The 21341-nt window shown below is 40.3% G+C and overlaps 1 protein-coding gene across 1 annotated transcript in view; it reads right to left on the bottom strand.

Annotated features, from left to right (window-relative positions):
• Nucleotides 1-882: 882 nt before the first annotated feature.
• Nucleotides 883-21341, bottom strand: part of LOC134673741 (E3 ubiquitin-protein ligase MYLIP) — a 39397-nt gene continuing 18938 nt past the window's right edge. The window contains exons 2-6 of the mRNA XM_063531757.1: nucleotides 7641-8401; nucleotides 6345-6561; nucleotides 3382-3555; nucleotides 2459-2583; nucleotides 883-1617 (exon numbers count right to left, since the gene is read on the bottom strand). Of these exons, the coding sequence (XP_063387827.1) occupies nucleotides 1518-1617; nucleotides 2459-2583; nucleotides 3382-3555; nucleotides 6345-6561; nucleotides 7641-8401 (1377 nt within the window). The 3' untranslated portion in view covers nucleotides 883-1517. The remainder of the gene's footprint in view (nucleotides 1618-2458; nucleotides 2584-3381; nucleotides 3556-6344; nucleotides 6562-7640; nucleotides 8402-21341) is intronic.

A 21341-nucleotide genomic window follows, 5' to 3' on the forward strand; every position in this document is an offset into this window, starting at 1 on the left:
TCCTTTATTTTTAAAAAGAAACATAACTGCATTCAAAGATTTTTAATTTTTTCTTCAATTTTGCTTGTCTAAAAAAATCTTGAGTACTAAATATTAGATTTTATGGATGTTTTGTACGACAGACGAGTGTAAGACCTTATGTTTCTTGGAGAAATGTTATCATTAACATTAACTGTATCGACTAGTGTAATAAAATTGAGTGTTTATTTTTTCGAATTTTTAGTCGGTTCGAGTCCCGGGCGAGGCAAGCGAGTTTTAGAAAATCTTTGAATGCAGTTTTGTTTCTTTTTAAAAATAAAGGAATGTCTCCTTTAAGTAAAACGAGCCAGCTTAAGGATTTAAGGTAGTTTCCCTCCAGGGCCCGACTTATCTTTCCACACTGTATAGTATATCTAGTAGTAATACAATAATTTGTTATGTTTACAACTTACATGTTTGGTATACCTGTTGTAAGTTAGTCAATAAATAAATAAATGATGATAAAATTGATGAAAATTACTGCCTGAATCGAATAATCGTATACTTAACAGCATGAGGCTGAAATGTAGACCGTAGTCCTAAAATGATGAATGATTTACTTGATTCATATCGGCTAATTAGTTTTGATGTTACGGTAGTCCACGCGACACGAACATACATAGGATGACTGCTATATTGGCCTCTCCTAATGCCGGCTACACACGTAACTATGAATCGTAGCGATAAAATAGTGGCTTCGTGGTCTATGTATGGGTAATTTTTACGGGCACAGGTTAAATACCTAATATACTTGCTATTATTAAGATTAAACTCTGTTTTTCAGTTGGGTTGCACTTTTTAAGTGTTTAATTTCAATGTTAGTTAAAATCTGTAATAGGTAGGTAATGTAATGAAACCACATCATAGTTGTAACATAATTATTGTTTATTTTCATATCTTTTTATTTGTTAAATCTTACAGACCACGGGTCTTACGTTTTTAATTAACTTACATAATTAACTTTAAAGTGAGGAAAATTTTCAAGATCCAAAGTACAGTCCAATAAAGGCAAGAATTTATACAAAATGCAAAGGGTAGTTTTTTTTCCCTATACCAACAACACAAACATAGTCAAAATATAATCCCAGTCAGTGCAAAACAGAGAATAATAAAGTAATTATTGCTAACCAGTTATCACATAGTTAATTCTACAGAATTTTTGCCGATTTTCGAATATTTTTCCTTTTTTTTATCACCCTTCTAAAACGAAGGTATTACAAACTAAGGTTACATTGTTAGCTTAAGTACGTTTCCAAACTTTCCATATGGATTCCGAACATTCCAACTTAATCGTAGGTAAAAAAAATGCACTTGTAGACCATTAATTAGGTCTCGAACACCAGTCTTTACTAATTATCCAATCCCACTTTCTTCCACAAGGGACCACTTTAACCATTTTCAGGTAAAGGGTCTGTCACACTCGCTGACTAGACACACACGCAGGCACGCCAGGTATCGACAACCGTCACATTTTGAGCAAAATGTCGGTTATGCGATGCTCATTTGTCGATGAGCAGGGCGCTCCTCTGGTACTCGATAGGCAGGAAGATGTGCATGGTTTTTTCTATCTCGCCGCGGCACAGCGGGCATCGTTCGCATCTGTAACAATATGGAGGGGTTTTGTTAATTTTTGTTGGCATAAATAGTTGCCAAGAGGGCTGATATGGGTACCTACAAATGTTGCTAAATATCAGTGGCGGCGCGTCCATAAAAGCCGATTCCCACCGGCTTGCCTGTTTTTGGACATTTGAGCAGAGTTGTAAAGGAAATATTGACGACCGGTCTGGCCTAGTGGATAGTGACCCTGCCTGCGAAGCCGATGGTCCTGGGTTCGAATCCCAGTAAGGGCATTTATTTGTATGATGATACAGATATTTGTTCCTGAGTCATGGGTGTTTTCTATGTATTTAAGTATTTGTATATTATATATATCGTTGTCTGAGTACCCCACAACACAAGCCTTCTTGAGCTTACTGTGGACTTAGTCAATCTGTGTAAGAATGTCCTATAATATTTATTATTATTTATAAATATGTAGGCCAAATTAGCCCCGGCTTGCCTCTGAATATGTTTGACGCGCCGCCACTGCTAAATATCATGTGAAGTCGTCAAGTTGCGAGTAGGTATAGGTAACAAAAAATTTAACCCTACCTATGTCTAATATATCTGCTAATGTTATTTAATTAATACTTTTTTAAGATATTCAAACTTTTATTTTCCAAGCAAAAAATTTAGTTTTCGAGGCCAACTGATAGCGTTTTATCATACTATGAAATGTTATTTATGTTCATACTAGGAAATGTCATTTTAGTTTATCGAATAAAAAAATAGACTTTAGCAATAGCGGAGCGTCCGGAGATCTGGTTTCCACCCCAGGTTCCCATGAGCCGTGTCAAAAACCGGGATAGCGCGAAGAAGGTTAAAATGGACTTGTACATACCTGGGCGCGCACTCCTGGCAGCAGACCACGTGTCTGCAGGGCAGGAACAGGGTGTCCATAGCGCTGTCCATGCACACGCGGCACGCGAGGGTTGAGCCGCCGCTGCGGGAGCGGCCACGGGACTCCTGTGGGCAAGGAACGGGTTAATTTAGTGACAGTTATATAAGAGGTTGGGTATATCTCCAAATAATAACGTTCAATTTTCTGAGCAGTGATAAATGTAAACAGTACGGCGGCTACGGCGAAAACCGAAATTCACAAATTGCGGGGATCTTTCTCTTTTACTCTAACGAAGGCGTAATTAGAGTGACAGAGAAAAATCCCCGCAATTTGCGAACTTCGATTTTCGCGGTTATAGCCCTGGCTGATGACTAAATTTGAGTGTCAGTTGATTAGTTGAGGATCTAAGTATACAAGAACACATTTTTAAAACACTTATTTTTTAAGATGAACATGCAGGAGTTTCACTTCCCTCAGGGTTTTTTTACTAAGTAAAGTAAGTCGTCGTTTCGACTAAGTAGTCGTTTGGAGTCCAACCAAAATAGATGGCGTCACGTAAGTATCGTAGGCACTTTACGTTACAGTATCATACAATTATCAGTATAAAGACGTATAGGTATTTCTAGGCAAAGACTATCATCCGTGATGATTCTAACCTGACGTCGACCGGTCGTACGTTGTCTCTGCGCAACTGTTTTGTTCCAATCCTGCTTTTGTCGGCCTTCCTCGTAACTTTTTTTTAATGTAATAGTCAGCAAACGAGCCGCCCGGGAAGCGGTCATCGTCGCACATGGACATAAGCAACACCACAGGAACCACTTAAGCGTTGGCGACCCTTGAGAACCCTAAATACCCGCTTCTTGAAGAATCCCATGTCGTAGCGCAAAGGAATGCGTACAGTAGGGTAGTAGTCAGTATGTTACCTTGTTGTCTGTCCCAGATTCGCGCCTGCGCGCGCGCGGCTCGTGGTGCGCGGCGGCGTGCGCATGCGCGGCGCGGCGCGCGCCGTCGTGCACCTCGCGGCACGTGCGCCGGATGTCGAACACGTAGCGCCGGCCCAGCGTCGTCGAGTCGTTGAAGATCGACGCTATTGTGCCCTGCGACAATGGAATAATCATTTTAAGACTTGATATCACATAATTCACATCAAGAAAAACCCCACACATTGCTCCAAAGCCTCAAAATAAGGAGAGATATAGACATACCCATGAATAGATCGTGTGGACGCGGCTGAAATAAACGATCACGCACCTACGAGTAAATGCTATGTTGACAATTAGTCATATATGTTTATAACCTCTATTGATAGATGGTCTATGGTATTCCGATAACAAATTTTCGTAACATAACATAAGAAACAACAGGTTTGTGACTTTCCATTCAATTCTTCCTGTTATACTCTTAACAGTCTTAACCATCTATGAACCTTATGTATTTGTATTAAGGTAGAAATTGTAAGTAGATAGTGTAAATAATGATACAAACAGAATAATTTAGGGCGCCATTTAACGAGACATACAATCGCAAAACATCTAATGATTTTAATATTGTTTTACATATTACTACATCTACAAGAGTTAAAGACCATCTACAGTAATATCACATACTAATGTTTAACAGACGAGCTGAAACAAGGTCCATTATAAAACGAGGCCATAATACCTAAAAAATATCAGTGTTTCTTTAAAATACAGGGCAACCTGTCTTGCTGTTAATCCGAAAAGAAATAGCGCACAAAAAACAAGGGTCAAAAAATTCAATACCTACCTTTAGGTATGTATAGTTAATTTAATACAATGTATTTAACTTTTTCTTTAATTTATCACGAACAGAACAATCGTGAAAAGAAGGTGTGTCTTTTCGAATAACAATTGGGAGCAAAGTTCACTTGATTGGTTTTTAATATACGTATAATTAACATCATTATACGTTTCGGCTTGACATTTACCGTGTCCCTAATAAATTATGCGCACTAAATCCTTTTAAACTTCCAAAAATGTTATTTACGACTTATAGTTGATAAATTGAGTACTTATGTCAGTTATTAAACTTACAATTTATAGATACTTATTTATTTTTTGAGTTATAGTCGTGTCTCGATAGATGGCAGTAAATTTACAGTGACTACAACATTTACTATGACAGGACCCCTCTATACTATCTATTCTTTTTGCCTTTGGTCTATACTCTATTCTCTTTGTCACTAGGGACCCCATACTATTGTCACTGTGACAAAATACGAAATGGTACTGAAATTATATTCCTTGACCGTACTGTAACGATAATTTTCCACAATTAATTAGTAATTTATCATATCATATCGTATAATTTTATTTGCAGAGCGGTTCTAGAATGTACATATAATTATGTATACATACATATATACATGTATACTAAGCCGTTGTTGTGTCATACATACCATATTTGATCTAGATATATCGTAATGAATAGATAACATAAATATTGTGGTAACTGAGGACTAAAGATAGATATAGCGATCACGTGAATACAATTTGAGTAAACATTTTGAGCTGTGCTCATGCAAAATATACAGAACAAACTAGCAAGCAGATATGGACCATATTAACAACTGACATAGTGGTGTTTTTTGCCTGTTAATTTCACATTTCCATAGATGTCTCAACAGCGAGCTATCAGTTTCTGCAAGCGTGTAATTCTCGTATTGCGCATCGAAGTAACATCACGTTTCAAGTGACCTTACTCAATATTTTACTGTAAGTTACTCTTAATACCAATGAGTCGTAAACGCATGAATTATGGTTTCGTTCTTGGAAATTTATGTCTACTAATCCAATTCTAATCGTATCCGTGTTTTCAACGACTATCGGTTCTGTTTAAAGCTTCTCGGTATGGGGCGAAACAATTCGAGCAATGGCTATCGTTAATCGAAATAAGTTACTGAGGGTTTTTCTAAGTTAAGCTGTAACTTTGTAACTAGTTCTTCCCAGTGGCGGATTTCCCATAAGGCACAGTAGGCCCGGGCCTAGGGCGGCGAGATATTAGGGGCGGCAAATTGAGACAAAAAATTCGCCGATGATAACAAAAAATAACTCAAAATTAGGCCAGGCAACGAATTCTCAAAAAAAGGTAATATATCTTTTCGTTGCCTGATCTAAATGTATAGTCAATATGATGGGTGCTGATGCTGAGAAAGGGGCGGCTACAAGGCTTGGGGCCTAGGGCGGCAAAGACTGTAAATCCGCCACTGGTTCTTCCAAGTTTAGGTGGTAATATTGGAATCTAGAAACATCGCTGGCTTGTTCCGTGTCGTCTTTTGCGCTCCGTAAATAACTACAATAGATAAATACCAATTCCTAATGTCAGATTCATACTATTCTCTAATATCTCTGCCACTCAGTGGCTAGGTGACCGTAATGGCCACCCCACACCTGGCGTCTTTCGAGCGTCGGTGTCTACAATTCTATGGCCGCTGCTCGACGCAACGTCGACGCAACTGCGCAGCCACGTCATTTTCCATAGCGCTGAGTGGCGCTGACCAGACGCCGACGCTCGAGGGACGCTAGATGTGGGGTGGCCCTAATGGCCACACGGCAAAGCGTATCAGCCAATCGACACGGCCATCCTGATAGTCACGCGTCCTCATGCCTTCCCCAAACAAGACATTATATTCACCTTCAGATCTCTAAGGAACTTCACGCATACTAATCATCATCATTATCTCAGCCATAAGACGTCCACTGCTGAACATAGGCCTCCCCTTGGACCTCCATTCGTGCCGGTTGGAAGCGACCCGCATCCAGCGTCTTCCGGCGGCCTTAACAAGGTCGTCCGTCCATCTTGTGGGTCACCCACAAGATGGACGGGCATACTAATGCCTTCCCCAAATAAAACATTAGATAATCACCTTCAGATCCCTAATGAACTGCTCCGTGACGTCACTCCGAACGGTCTCGCAGCAGTAGAACGCGTGTCGCTCAGTGACCGCGCGGTACACCGCGCCCGCCTGCCCTGAGGTCGCCATCTTGACGTGAAGCGTGGCCTCGTGGCCCTCCCCTGTCACGTATGTCAGCTGGAAGTTCCGCCGCATAGGCTGCGCGCGGTGGATCGCTGTGTACGGGATGCTGAAAAGATGGGGGCTATGATTAGTTTTTGGGTTTCTAGCTTACCAGGACAAGGTTTGATTAGTTTAATCAAGAAGGTCATGCTTCGTCAGGTACCTCGGTATAATTATATTTAGCAATGAGAAATGCGTGCCTGAAATAGATAATATAATCGCAATCAGATAATGTTTTCAATATAACGCAAATTATTGTTAAAGGTTTTGACATTACTGAATTGTAAACGGATGTGACTATAATTATCATCATACCGGATGTAATTTTGTCCCAAATTTCAGGCCTAATGCAGCTATTGAAGATAGGTACTAAAAATTTACTTTTCACAATTGCAATAAAAGTAAAATCAAATTTAAAAGATCCAGTATCGAAAGTTTGTTCTGCTAAGCCTTGTTTGGCCTTGTGTGATATTTTGGCAAACATGTCTACATCTCTTTGTTCATTATATTTTGAGGGCCACTAGAAAGATCCTCTGTTCACTTTTTATCTTATCAAGAGCAGCTGTTTGCTTGACAACTCCACTATCGCAATAACATCACACAAAGGAAATCTGTATGTGAAGTTATTATATGTACGAGCAAATTGATTTGTTAAATTTGTTGACGCAACAAGAGACGTTCTATTTAACAATATATACTCGTACAAAAAACATATGATAAATTTATTTATTGCACTAGTGCAGTATTGGTGCGAAGTTGCACGTCTGTTACTAAGACATATGGTTCTGATTCAGCATTTTTTTAACCTAGTAAAAGTCTGAAAAACAATTTACGTCAACTTCGATATCCTTCATTAGCATTTAAAATATGGGATTGACGCAATTAAATAAGTGTCGTTACTTAGGTAGCTATAGTTATTATTATCATACCTGACTAGGATTTTCTACATACTTATCACATACCTATTATTCTCTCTTAGATAAAACAACAACTAGCATTATTAAACAGATATAGAGGTACATCCTACGGGTACTAACCGATATCCACACTCAACCTGATAACATACTTTCATAAAACAAAGATTAGGCTTATCTTAAGCTTAATTAATGTGGCTTTAGCGGGTTAACAATGTAATCTTAATCTTACCTTTGTTTTTCAACTCCAATCTCCTGTTCCCCGTTGCACGCGGGCCGGTAGACCACGATGCCGTGCGGACCCACGCCCACGCAAGTGCTAAGTCGGCAACCGCAGCCCGCGCCCGTCTGCCCTGTGGCCAGGCACCCCACCGTCCCACTCCCGTCTATCTCCTGGTCGTCGCGCGTCTTAGGCTCTTCGACTTGCTGCGCGTGATACAACAAGTGACTGTACAGGTTGTGAGCGTTGTTGAACTGCGTCACTGGCTTGCAGAAGAACAGCTCCTCTCCAAACGACTCCAGCTTCGATATCTCTTTTAGAAGCCTGTATTCCGCCTGTGACGCGCGCATGCCGGCTATCTCGCAATGGTAGTCGATGATCTTCTCTAAATGGTCGTCAGGCTTCTCGCCTTGAGGTCCGATTTTGTCGCATTCAGCGTAGATGTCAGTGGGGGGTACTTCGGCGTCGCAGTCGCCGGTCTCCGCCTGCGCTATGTAGGCTATGATTCTTCTGGCCACTTCTTGGTCGGCGACGACGAGCCTGCCTTCGGTGAGGTCGAGTTTGGCGTGGAGATAGAACTGGTGGCGGGTGGGTTCGTTGATCAAGAGGTGGGGAGGAACCCAGAATTTGACTCTGAGGTCCAGACGGCCGCCGGGGATGCGGTGCGGGTCGAGTGGGTTCCGTAGATTGAGCCAGCGACTGGGCCCCGAGGCGGGGCACACGCGCAGTCCGAAGTAGTCGGACTCGGCGCCAATCTCCAGCTTTTCGCATAACTGGAACAATTAAATCGAACGTTAGGATTAGGACTCTGCAATTGCTAGAGAATATTGTGTAAGTTTGTTTACTACCCAGACTGGGAGCCTTGATAGCTTTTGAATTTAATGTCTTACGAAATAGACGTTGTGCGAATGTATGCGAATTTGCTAAACGGAGTCGCGCCATCGTGGAGTGAAAGCAATCTGACAACTCAAACCTATTATTAGTCGACATTTTGCGTTTTCACGTCTATGGCTGACATGTTAAATTAGCACTTATAAATAGTTTCCAACTGCGAGTGTGTGTTATGTTTTACGAGCGTGATTAACAAACAACATGGCGCCTAAACGAACTGTTATTACAAAGGAAAGTTATCAGTACTGTGGCAGCTGCACCTGATATTTGTTATTCGATTGAGTAAATATCGACAGTCAAACACCTCATTTGAATGTGTCACTGTTCAAAATAAAACATGTTTCTTTATATTGTAACTGTTGACTTATTCAAGTTAAATCGACTTGATGCGCAGTTAATTCTAATTTTACGCAGCAGGAAATGTGTAGAGGCAATTAAGGTATGGTAACAACTACGTACTATGGGTAGGATGACAAATATTTACAACTACGGAACGCTGTTGTGGGGTAACTTAAGAGCTCATCTCAAGTATCAATGGGCACAGAACTCGCTCAAGGATAGACGTAAGATGAACATAGAATATTGAATTACATAGGTATCGGTATTATCTTTGCTTTATAAGCCTTGTGCAAGTAACCATTCAGAAGTTTCATTTATAAAGAACTCTAAAGCACTTAAAAAACATGTACCAACTGATAAAACCTCAATTCATAAGGTTTGACCTGTTTACTAAAACTGAGGGCATTCACCCTCGAATAATCTTGAAACCACTACACTTGTAGGTATTTACAATAAAACCATAGGCACCTATATACAATAATACACATTACGTTCGATTTTAACCTATACTTACTAGATCATTGGTTTAACAATTTAAATCTCTAAAATCATCATATTAATTAGGTCAAATTGATACTGGTATGTTAAAACCTTATGGACCCGGGTATGTCCTTAAACTACGTCCAGGACTCGGGTAAGTCCTTAAGAGTGCTATTACATTTCGGGGTTGAGCGAGTTTAGGTATTTTACGCGCTGCGGCAGGCCGTGCGAGCTCAGTATTCCGATCCCTTCTACCACACTCGCACTACAATGATGGATTAAACATTCTTGATCCTTCGCGAAGCATATTGAAATCAACCATAACAACACTAACTGGACTTAACTTATAAAGTCCTAAAACTGTTATTTGGTAAGTACGAAAATACTAAATGCAGTGCAAATGTACATAGGGGCTGTTCATAAATGACGTCATCTATTTTTGACCCCCCATCCCTCAAATCATCCAACAATCATGCTTCGGATGACTCTGTTTCCTCCTACGTCATGCTACCATCATCCGATGTCCAGACCCCCCTCCCCCCCCCTCCTCCCATTTGAAACGACGTAATTTATGAATAGCCCCATACTCGTACTTATGAACGTATATAACTCGAAAGAAATTATAGGTACTCGCTTATTTACAAGAAACAAGTTACAAGAAACTGAAGATACACAAGGTCTGATGATGGAGCTGGAAGGTGGCCACGGGTACCAGTCTATCATGTAACTAAACCACTTCGTGTTTGGGCTCGTTTGATTCATCTCAACAAGATCTTTAACATTGAAGATACACAGGGTCTGATGATGGAGCTGGAAGGTGGCCACGGGTACCAGTCTCTCATGTAACTAAACAATTTCGTGTTTGGGCTCGTTTGATTCGTCTCAACAAGATCTTTGACACAAGACAGTACTCAGAGTCTGATGATGGAGCTGGAAGTTGGCTACCGGTACCAATCAACCATGCAACTAAACCACTTCATGTTTAGGCTCGTTTGACTAGTCTCAACAAGATCTTTGACACTAGGTGATACTCAGAGTCTGATGATGGAGCTGGAAGGTGGTCACCGGTACCAATCAACCATGCAACTAAACCACTTCATGTTTAGGCTCGTTTGATTAGTCTCAACAAGATCTTTGACACTAGGTGATACTCAGAGTCTGATGATGGAGCTGGAAGGTGGTCACCGGTACCAATCAACCATGCAAATAAACGACTTCGTGTTTAGGCTCGTTTGATTCGTCTCAACAAGATCTTTGACACTAGGTGATAAACCAAACACGAAGCCCAAACACGAAGTGGTTCAGTTATGTGATAGACTGGTACCCGTCGCCACCTTCGAGCTCCATCATCAGACCCTGAGTAGTATCTTGTGTCAAAGATCTTGTTGCGACGAATCAAACGAGCCCAAACACGAAGTGGTTCAGTTACATGGTAGACTGGGACCCGTGGCCACAGTCCAGCTCCATCATCAGACCCTAAGTACTAACTTGTGTCCAAGGTCTTGTTGAGACGAATCAAACGAGCCCAAACATGAAGTGGTTCAGTTACATGATAGCAGTGTTGGCAAAAAATCAATTCGAATTGACGATTGACGATTGAGAATTGACCGATCAATTCGAATTGACGATTGACGAAACTAATTCTAAATCTACTGATTGAAGATTGACGATTACTAATCGTTAATTCGAATTGATCGGTCAATCCTCAATCGTCTTCTGTCCTCATGATACTGTTACATGATAGACTGGTACCCGTGGCCACCTTTCAGCTCCATAATCAAACCTTGTGTATCTTCAGTGTCAAAGATCTTGTTGAGACTAATCAAACGAGCCCAAACACGAAGTGGTTTAGTTGCATGGTTGTTTGGTACCGGTGACCACCTTCCGGCTCCATCATCAGACCCTGAGTACTATCTTGTGTCAAAGATCTTGTTGAGACGAATCAAACGAGCCTAAACACGAAGGGGTTTCGTTGCACGGTTGATTGGTACCGGTGACCACCTTCCGGCTCCATCATTAGACCCTGAGTACTATCTTGTTGAGACGAATAAAACGAGCCTAAACACGAAGAGGTTTAGTTGCATGGTTGATTGGTACCGGTGACCACCTTCCGGCTCCATCATCAGACCCTGAGTACTATCTTGTGTCAAAGATCTTGTTGAGACGAATTAAACGAGCCCAAACACGAAGTGGTTTAGTTGCATGGTTGTTTGGTACCGGTGACCACCTTCCGGCTCCATCATCAGACCCTGAGTACTATCTTGTGTCAAAGATCTTGTTGAGACGAATCAAACGAGCCTAAACACGAAGGGGTTTCGTTGCACGGTTGATTGGTACCGGTGACCACCTTCCGGCTCCATCATTAGACCCTGAGTACTATCTTGTTGAGACGAATAAAACGAGCCTAAACACGAAGAGGTTTAGTTGCATGGTTGATTGGTACCGGTGACCACCTTCCGGCTCCATCATCAGACCCTGAGTACTATCTTGTGTCAAAGATCTTGTTGAGACGAATTAAACGAGCCCAAACACGAAGTGGTTTAGTTGCATGGTTGATTGGTACCGGTGACCACCTTCCGGCTCCATCATCAGACCCTGAGTACTATCTTGTGTCAAAGATCTTGTTGAGACGAATCAAACGAGCCCAAACACGAAGTGGTTTAGTTGCATGGTTGATTGGTACCGGTGACCACCTTCCGGCTCCATCATCAGACCCTGAGTACTATCTTGTGTCAAAGATCTTGTTGAGACGAATAAAACGAGCCTAAACACGAAGTGGTTTAGTTGCATGGTTGATTGGTACTGGTGACCACCTTCCGGCTCCATCATCAGACCCTGAGTACTATCTTAAGTCAAAGATCTTGTTGAGCCGAATCAAACGAGCCCAAACACGAAATGGTTTAGTTGCATGGTTGATTAGTACCGGTGATCACCTTCCGGCTCCATCATCAGACCCTGAGAACTATGTTGTGTCAAAGATCTTGTTAAGACGAATAAAACGAGCCTAAACACGAAGTGGTTTAGTTGCATGGTTGATTGGTACCGTTGACCACCTTCCGGCTCCATCATCAGACCCTGAGTACTATCTTGTGTCAAAGATCTTGTTGAGACGAATCAAACGAGCCCAAACACGAAGTGGTTTAGTTGCATGGTTGACTGGTACTGGTGACCACGTTCCGGCTTCATCATCAGACCCTGAGTACTATCTTAAGTCAAAGATCTTGTTGAGCCGAATCAAACGTGCCCAAACACGAAGTGGTTTAGTTGCATGGTTGATTGGTACCGGTGACCACCTTCCGGCTCCATCATCAGACCCTGAGTACTATCTTGAGTCAAATAAATACATATAGAATGTCAGGTCGTTTCAAATATTTTTAATCTTGTCCGGTAGTTTATTAAACTGTACCATTATAAATTATAATACTATAAAAACAGTGCTAGGATCAAAGTCTCTCGTTGCGGTTTACACGCACACAGTATAGCGTTTTACACGGCGCCCGCCGCACACAATAGCTAGGGTTCTAAGTGACAAAAAAAGGTCGAACCTTTTTTTTCTTGATTAAAGCATGAAACTTGGCACAGTTGTTCCTTACATCAAAACAAGCCGATTTCGATCGGTAGCCCGCAGGAGCCTCCCCTCTGGGGCCCGAGAGGGGGGGGTCAAAGTACCGCTCCGCCCGGCTTCATTCTTAAAATTCTAACAGGCCCCGTTTAGCTAATAAGTCATATTTGGTATCAATTTCGGATAAATCAATAACGTAGAATTCATTTCTGGTATAAAAATTTAGCGATTTGTAGAAAAAAATAAAAAAAACTCTTAGTATCTAATTTTTCAAGTGTAATTTTTGTTTCTTATTTATTGTCAAAATTAAACTGCCTGGTTTTTCTACATTAAAAAAATATGATGATAAAGCCTATTTAATGCAGATTTTAAAAACATAACTTTTACATACCTTTATTTAGAGGAAATCGCATAAAAAAAACTTATATCGTCTCGCGCCGGTGAATATCTTTCTACTGACATCGGCATCGATATAGACAACATCCGAAGTACACACTCTGGAGACCGATTAAAAGTATTGTTTATTGTTGTAGATCCTATTATAGAGATAGAAAAGCGTACAAATATTATTTTATGTGTCGTTCAGTGAAAAAAGGGACCTTGGAACAAATTATCACAGAGCCTCGCGTTTGTATAGAAGCATACTCGTATTTAGTTAGTGCCAACCACTCCATGGACTCCATGGTCGCTGTTCTCAATATGGGATATTACTGCAATGTTCTGCCGCCAGAGTGCAGCACTACCGACTCTAGTAAATTCATAGACTAACTTATACATGTAGATGTAGATGTAGTGTAGGGACGCCCGGTCAGAAGCAGGCGGGCTGTCGATCGCTTGTCGCGTTCATTCAGCCCAGTTCCCTGGAGTTGGAGCTTCAGGTTACTGTCCCGGCGGCATTCCCACACTATTCTCCTCAAATCTTCTTGTTTTCCTGCAGAATAAAAGGACATCTTTGAGTTCGACGTCCTTTAGTTCGTTTTCTTTTAGTGTGTCTCTACCGCATGTATTATATCGCGGTGCCGCGTACATAGTACATTCTGCTAGTAAGTGTAAGCTAGTCTCCTCCTTACCACAATGTGGATAGGAGGCGTCTCTACTAATTTCCATTATCTTGAGGTGTCTGTTGAGAGTATTGTGACCTGTAATGATACCTGTCAATAGTCTCAGACTGCTCTTACCTAGTTTCAGAAGATACCTGGTTCTCCTGTGGTCTATACCTTTGATCATCATCTTCGACTGTCTGCATCCAGTCTCTTCTTCCCATTCTCTCTGTGCTTCCATCTCTTTTACCTTCTCTATGACTCCCTTCGTGACATCCGCTGACATAGGCAGAGCCGGTTCCGGACCTATGTATTCCGTCTCCGCCCTTATCCTCGCCAGCTCGTCAGCTTTCTCGTTTCCCGTTACTCCCTGGTGTCCTGGAACCCATGCCTCCGTGACACTTCTTTGCTTGCCTATCAAGTTGAGCTCCTCTCGATATTCTCTCACGAGAGAGGAGGTAACTGATATTTTCTTTAGTGCCTTTAGTGCTGCCTGGCTGTCTGTGTATATTACGACAGTACCCTCTTGTTTTACGCTCTTCTTGATTATGCTTGCGCAGCGCGTTATAGCACATACCTCGGCTTGGAACACGCTAGCATATCTACCCAGTGGTACTGATGCTCTCCCAGTTTGAGGATCACTATGCCCGCTCCTGCTAGTTTCATCGAGCTTCTTCTTGAGCCATCCGTGAAGCAGATGGTCGTCGGGTGTCCGACTTCCACCTTCCAGTTATCTTTGTCTCCTATGTGTATTCTATATTTCTTGTCAAATATCTCCTGCCTCTTTATAACGTCATTATTGGCCATCAACATTTCAAGTTTTGATAGTGCCTCTCTTTGTATCAGCGCGTGTCTCTTGCCTACGCAGCTTCCTCTCCATTCGTTGCATGCTTTCATTCTGTACCACTGTTCGGTGGCTCTTTTCTCTACCTCAATCCAGAGTGGCTTCAAGCCTAGCATTACCTCCATCCATTGCGTGTGTCGGGGTCATTCTCATAGCCCCCGTCATCATGAGGCACGCTAATCTCTGGACTTTGGTTAGGTCTTAGGTCTCTTTGGTTTTCTTTAATATGTGCTCTATACCACCATGTCACGGCTCCATATAGCACCCTGGGTAGTATTATCGCCTTGTAGATCCAGTGGATCATTCCTGGCTTCAGTCCCCAGTTCTTTCCTACTGCCCTTTTGCATTGGAACAGTGTTCTTATAGCTTTAGCCGTCTGCTCCTTGATGTGAGTTTTGTGCCTGAGTTTACTGTCTAAAGTAACGCCCAGATATTTCAACTCCTCCACCATGTCTAGTTCTATACCTTGTATCTTTATGGGTTTCATCTCCTTTATTCTTCTATTAGTGAATAGCACCAGCTTTGTTTTCGATGGATTGAGATCCAACCCTCTCTCTCTACACCATCTCAGTACCTGTCTGAGACCTCTTATCATTATATCTCTTATCGCAGTGACAACCATTCCTCTCTCTAACAGCACTCCATCATCAGAGTAAGCCTGCATGTACATGCCTCCTCTGTTGAGCTCTTTTACCATTGAGTTTAGAAGTGGGCACCACATCAGGGGGGACAGGCATCCCCCTTGTGGGAACCCTCTTCTTGGACTAATCGTCTTTGTTACTCCTCCCAGCTCCGCCGTAATGGATCTACCTCTTAGCATTTTCCCTATCCATTGCGCTATTGCCGGTCAGATGCCCTCACTCTTCAGACTTTCCTCTACGGCCTCGAAGGTTGCTGTGTCAAAAGCCCCCTCAACGCTCAGTCTGTCTTCTTGGGAATGGAAGCAAAAAGCAAATGACTGTTTCCAAACTGTTCTGACAACCCTACTGTGGCCAGAATATGATTGAAACTGACATATATACTTACAGTTTACTTCTTATTCATTGAGAACAGCGACCATGGAGTCCTTGGAGTGGTTGGCACTAATTAAATACGAGTATGCTTCTATACAAACGCGAGGCTCTGTGATAATTTTTTCCTAGGTCCCTTTTTTCACTGAACGACACATAATAATAATATATGTACGCTTTTCTATCTTTATAATAGGATCTACAACAATAAACAATACATTTAATCGGTCTCCAGAGTGTGTACTTCGGATGTTGTCTATAACGATGCCGATGTCGGTAAAAAGATATTCACCGGCGCGAGACGGTATAAGTTTTTTTATGCAATTTTCTTTTAATAAAGGTAAACAAAAGTTATGTTTATAAAATCTGCATTAAATAGGCTTTATTGTCATATTTTTTATATGTAGAAAAACCAGGCAGTTTAATTTTGACACCAAATAAAACATAAAAATTACACTTGAAAAATTAGATTATTTTTAATTTTTTTTAATTTTGTTCGACAAATTGCAATTTTTTAATAACAGAAATGAATTCTACGTTATTGATTTATCCGAAATTGATACCAAATATGACCTATTACCGAAACGGGGCCTGTTAGATTTTTTAGAATGAAGCCGGGCGGAGCGGTTCTTTGACCCCCCCTCCCTGGCCCCAGAGGGGGGGGGTCCTTCGGGCTACCGATCTAAATCGGCTTATTTTGATATAAGGAACTGCTGTGCCAAGTTTCATGCTTTAATCAAACAAAAAAAGGTTGTTGCACTTAACATCCTCACTACAATGATAAAAAACCTCGTCGTCGCCGTTGAAAATGTGCGGAGCCGACCGACACACGTCCTGCCTGTACAAGCTCTGCCGCGGCACTGAGCTGGCGAGCGCGCGTCATCGGTAATATAGAGTAGTTTTCAAAAAATTGCCAAAAAATTATAATAGAATTTCATAAACACTAATGTATACCAACAGTATAAGCAAACGTTGCAGATTGCTTGAGTATGAAAATGACTTCGATATTAAGTAGATTTTCGTAGAAATTGACACTTGTTTCGGAGAGAAAATTGAGTTCGTTTTACTTTGATTTTCTCTTTCTCAAAGGTATGTAGAAAAAATATCGTTTGATATGCCGAAAGTACAGGGTATTAGTAATACAAAATAGCCAGGTTTAGCAGAGTAAACTTCTCAACATTTCTAAATAAGAGCTTGCCGTTCAGTGCTTCACGGGGTTTTTCGGAAACGACCATCAGAAAAAAATTCATTACTGATTTAATAAGTCCTTTTTCTAATATTTACAACGATATTTAAAAAGATAAGAAGACGCTTTTACTGGAACAAGTACTCATTGTTTCTAATAATGAGCACAAAGTCCTGAATTTCGTCGACTAGTATCATCAATTTTGCATTATTTCGACTTTTCTTGTAAGAGCGCTCTTAAACCACGTCCAAGACCACCGGTGGACGGGCAGCAGCGTCCCTCAAATTCGGTGTACTCGACTGCGATCGCCAACCCGCCTGCCAAGCGTGGCGATTATGGCATTCACCCCCCAAAAAAGGGGGAGGCCTATGTTCAGCAGTGGACGTTTTATGGCTGAGATGATGATGATGATGATGATAAAATTCTTCTCCCAGCGTCATATTTTTCCACGGAGATAACTGGTCAACGAATTCTGGCCATTATCAAACGAAATATAATATGTAAACAATCCTTAGCATTGAACGGAATTGTAATCAATGTAACTGACATTTATGTCGACATCTCTACGTTCCGTTCATAGTCAGGGGCAAAAATTACGAAATCACATAATTCAGAGTACTCGATGACTAAAATTAAGAGCTAAAGCTAAATTTAACCTCGATTTGCAGATGCTTAAAGAGGTCAATGTGAATCGTAAAATCTTAAAATTGTAATTAGACGACCGTATTGTTTTTGAAAGGTTTGAAGATAGTAGTGGAGAAAATATGACCAAGTCAACAGTGTCAACACCAAAGACCTACATTCCATACAACTCAACTATAATTCTGCTAACTGTTTAATAATCATTAATAATCGCTGCAAGTAAAATATTTCCTTACCAAGCTATGTAATATAAGTGTCATGTTAGTAATGGAATATTTTATAAGAGAAAACCGAATTTTATTCCGTAGTTTAATGAGGTCTAAACTTAGCCTTGCTTTGCTTGTGACTTCAAGGAAAGCGTAGCGCTCAATAGACTAGAAATAATTCTTAGAAAAAATACGGAGAATAAAAAAAGTAGGTATAGTTTGACCAGGGACTGTCTCATTTCAACCATACATCTCTGTCTTACGCTAGCACCCCTCAAATCATTAACACCTCCTAGCGCCCAAAAGAAAGGGATGAGTATAATTTTTTTTGTGCTTATTTACTGACAAACTATACCATCTGAACTCAAACTGACCATACGTAAACCTTATAAAGACATAAAATAAAAACACCTACGGCTATAATATATAATAGTTAAGAGTGCAATAGTACTTAACAATTGCGGCCGTTACATACTAATAGCACGAAGCATTAAAAACGTTGCATTCCTTAAGTCACGTGGCCATAGCGTGTTTTTAACGAATTGTAATAACTAGACTTCTATTAGGACTTAGCATTGTAAACTAACACGATCTAGTGGCGTGGTGCTTTGTCGTGGTATTCTCAACTCTATGGCTACTGGTTTAAGGTTGGTATCTTGTTTGGATCACTATGTTTATGCATGTCCAAAGGTAAAGTGTGCAGGAGTGGTATAAGATTAGTAGTATGCACGCTGTTGTTACAATTATGACCTTGTAAAACGAGCAATGTAAATAATATTATGACTGTTTAATTAATATATTAACATAGAGCTACATTTCCATACAAGACATGTATACAATACATACAAGATACGTATTCATTATCACTAAACTAATTTATGTTTTACTAAGTAGTCTTTCTTAGTTCGTCCTAACTTTGGATTTAGATGTAACTTATTACTTAATTGTTAATTAAATTACGAAATATTAATATTGTTAGTACATAACTTGATTCTTCATTAGTATTTATAATAGTGATCTAATCGTTTAAGTAGGTATTGCGCAAAATTTAATCAAGTAGATTAAATCGTAGCTAAGGATAATGAGTCATTTTATGGAATAAATTGTAAAATATTAACCTTTTGACTTGGCGTCATAATTAATTCGGTTTTCAATAATGGCCGAAAAAACAACAAGGTGCCGAAGATGAATGTGATATCTACCTATCTATATGTTGAGAGTACCTAAGTATTACAATAAGATTCATAAGTAATGTAAAGAAATTCGCTCAAAACTAATCACGCAACGATTGCAAAATAAAAAGTACCTATAAAATGTTTGTTGTCTGTGGCAATTTCGACGCCATTATTAAAAAGTGAAAATCCGGCGGCCATTTTGTTTCATATTCGTAGGCTCGGCACGTGGTGCGGAGTATCCTCGCGTTCGTTGACCTGCTGAGGCTCGGGACTTGTTGCCAATTCCATCTCACGATCCAGTCCTTTTAATACAGGTACATACTCTTTATAAATATCAATATCAGGTTGCATATAAGGACTGTATCGTTTATTATAAATACAACTTTACTTTTTATTAAAAAATTACACATATAGTTTAATTAGTGCTTTAATAATAAGTAACATTTCGTCCTGGGAGATCACGTAAAGCATATGGTTTGGACAATATTTACCCAATCCTCCCGAGTAACTACAACGATTTCGGACAAATACTACAAGAAAATTTACGGTTTGCGAACAAGATAAGTATTACACAAAAAAAATCGTACTATGTAAACAGCAATTACATATGATTCGTAAAGCGAAACATCTGGGCATAGTCTAATCATTTCTTTTAGTTGGAAAAAAAGTTTTGGATCTGTGCTTGGTGGCCTTTTTGAAAATATGGCATGTTACTTACGACAACCCCGACTTTGGTATACAATATAACCATCATGGAGCGTTTCTATCGACCTGTTCTAGCCATGGTTCAACGCCATGAATGTCCGTTAGGCTTTGGATTTCGGTAGATTCTTTTAGCTGTTTCCGTCATTTCCCTGGCGTCAGAAATTGACGGGAATCCAAAATGTTGCATAAAAAGTCGTTTTCATGTAAAGATAAAATACACCACATTTATTCTGTGGATGTTCAATTGAGCAATCATGAAAAGGACACTTAGATGGCATATTTTGGCAGCATATTAACCTTTTGTTTCTTTAAATCGTACTAAGGAATCGGTTAAATAGTCTCAAATTAAGCTCGATAGGCTTGTCCGAATTACATTTGCTAGAAGGTATTAAAATCATCATAAAGTCCCTAAAATAAAATAAATGTAAAACATTCTTATATCAGATATGTCTTAAAAATACCCCCAGATTATACCTTAAGAACATAGTAATACAAAATAATACACACGTCAACAGTTAGACCAGGTTTTATCTGTATTTATAATAAACGATACAGTCCTTACTCCATTATATTTATGTAACTACAATTTAAATATTATTATCGCTATTCGGATTTGTTCTATACGAATTGTATAACTGAAGTAAACAACCTCATATAAATGTAGAACAAAACAGATAACCAGACATTGTTCGACGATGATGACTAAAACCATTTTCTTTACGAGTTTTACGACGTAATGACTCACTGATTCTCTTATAATAGCTTTCCCCATCGCATTATAACATCATGCTATAGTTACCTTGTCGCTATATTTATTGCCAACGAAGAGACTAAAAAAATAACAGAAAAAGTACTCGATGGCTAAAAGCAAAGCGTCCCAGATGTTTTCTCTCCGTCTCGCTCCTGCGCGTCGCTCTTTCTCCCACGCATCACGTCCTCGCCACGTGCTCGGGCGAGACCAGTCGACCAACAAATCGGGCTATCCACTGTTTTGTATTTGTATGCCACTCACATTGTAGCGTTCAAACAGTCTCTCTCTACAGAAGCGATGCAAAACATTGAGGCTGCCAAAAACACTCGCACATTTTCACAATTTCGTTGTGTTGTGGAGAAAAGAGACCATTGTTTATTGTATGAAAATTACAGAAAGTGGTCCCTTGCGTGACCCTCACGAATACAAAGCAGCTTGCGAAATATGCATTTGCTTTGCGTTCCACCTTGGTTTCATTTCGAATTCGATTCAATTTCAAAGGATCGAAGATGTCACAAAGCTTTTGATCAGTCACCTTTCAAAACGCGCCTAACAACTTCCTTTAGAAGTTTAGAACAAAGAGACTGCACGCCGTTATCTGGAGCCCCAGGTACTTGGGAAGGGTGAACGCACTTTGCGTTGGAGCCCTATTTTAGGACGGATGTGTCAACTTACGCTGAAATGAGAGGCACGTGCAGCTAAATGAACACAACCATTAATGCGTATCAAATGTATAAAACTAACAAGTTTAAAACTTTGAATTCCGTCTCTTGTGGTCTATGGTAGATGGAACAGGACGCCGAGAAAGAAATCCGTGACAAAATGCGGCCAGAAGCTTGTTGCAAACCAGTTATCTATATATATAAATGCAAGTGTCCTGAC

This window comes from Cydia fagiglandana, chromosome 19, assembly GCF_963556715.1.
Source record: "Cydia fagiglandana chromosome 19, ilCydFagi1.1, whole genome shotgun sequence".
In the NCBI taxonomy this organism is placed as follows: domain Eukaryota; kingdom Metazoa; phylum Arthropoda; class Insecta; order Lepidoptera; family Tortricidae; genus Cydia; species Cydia fagiglandana.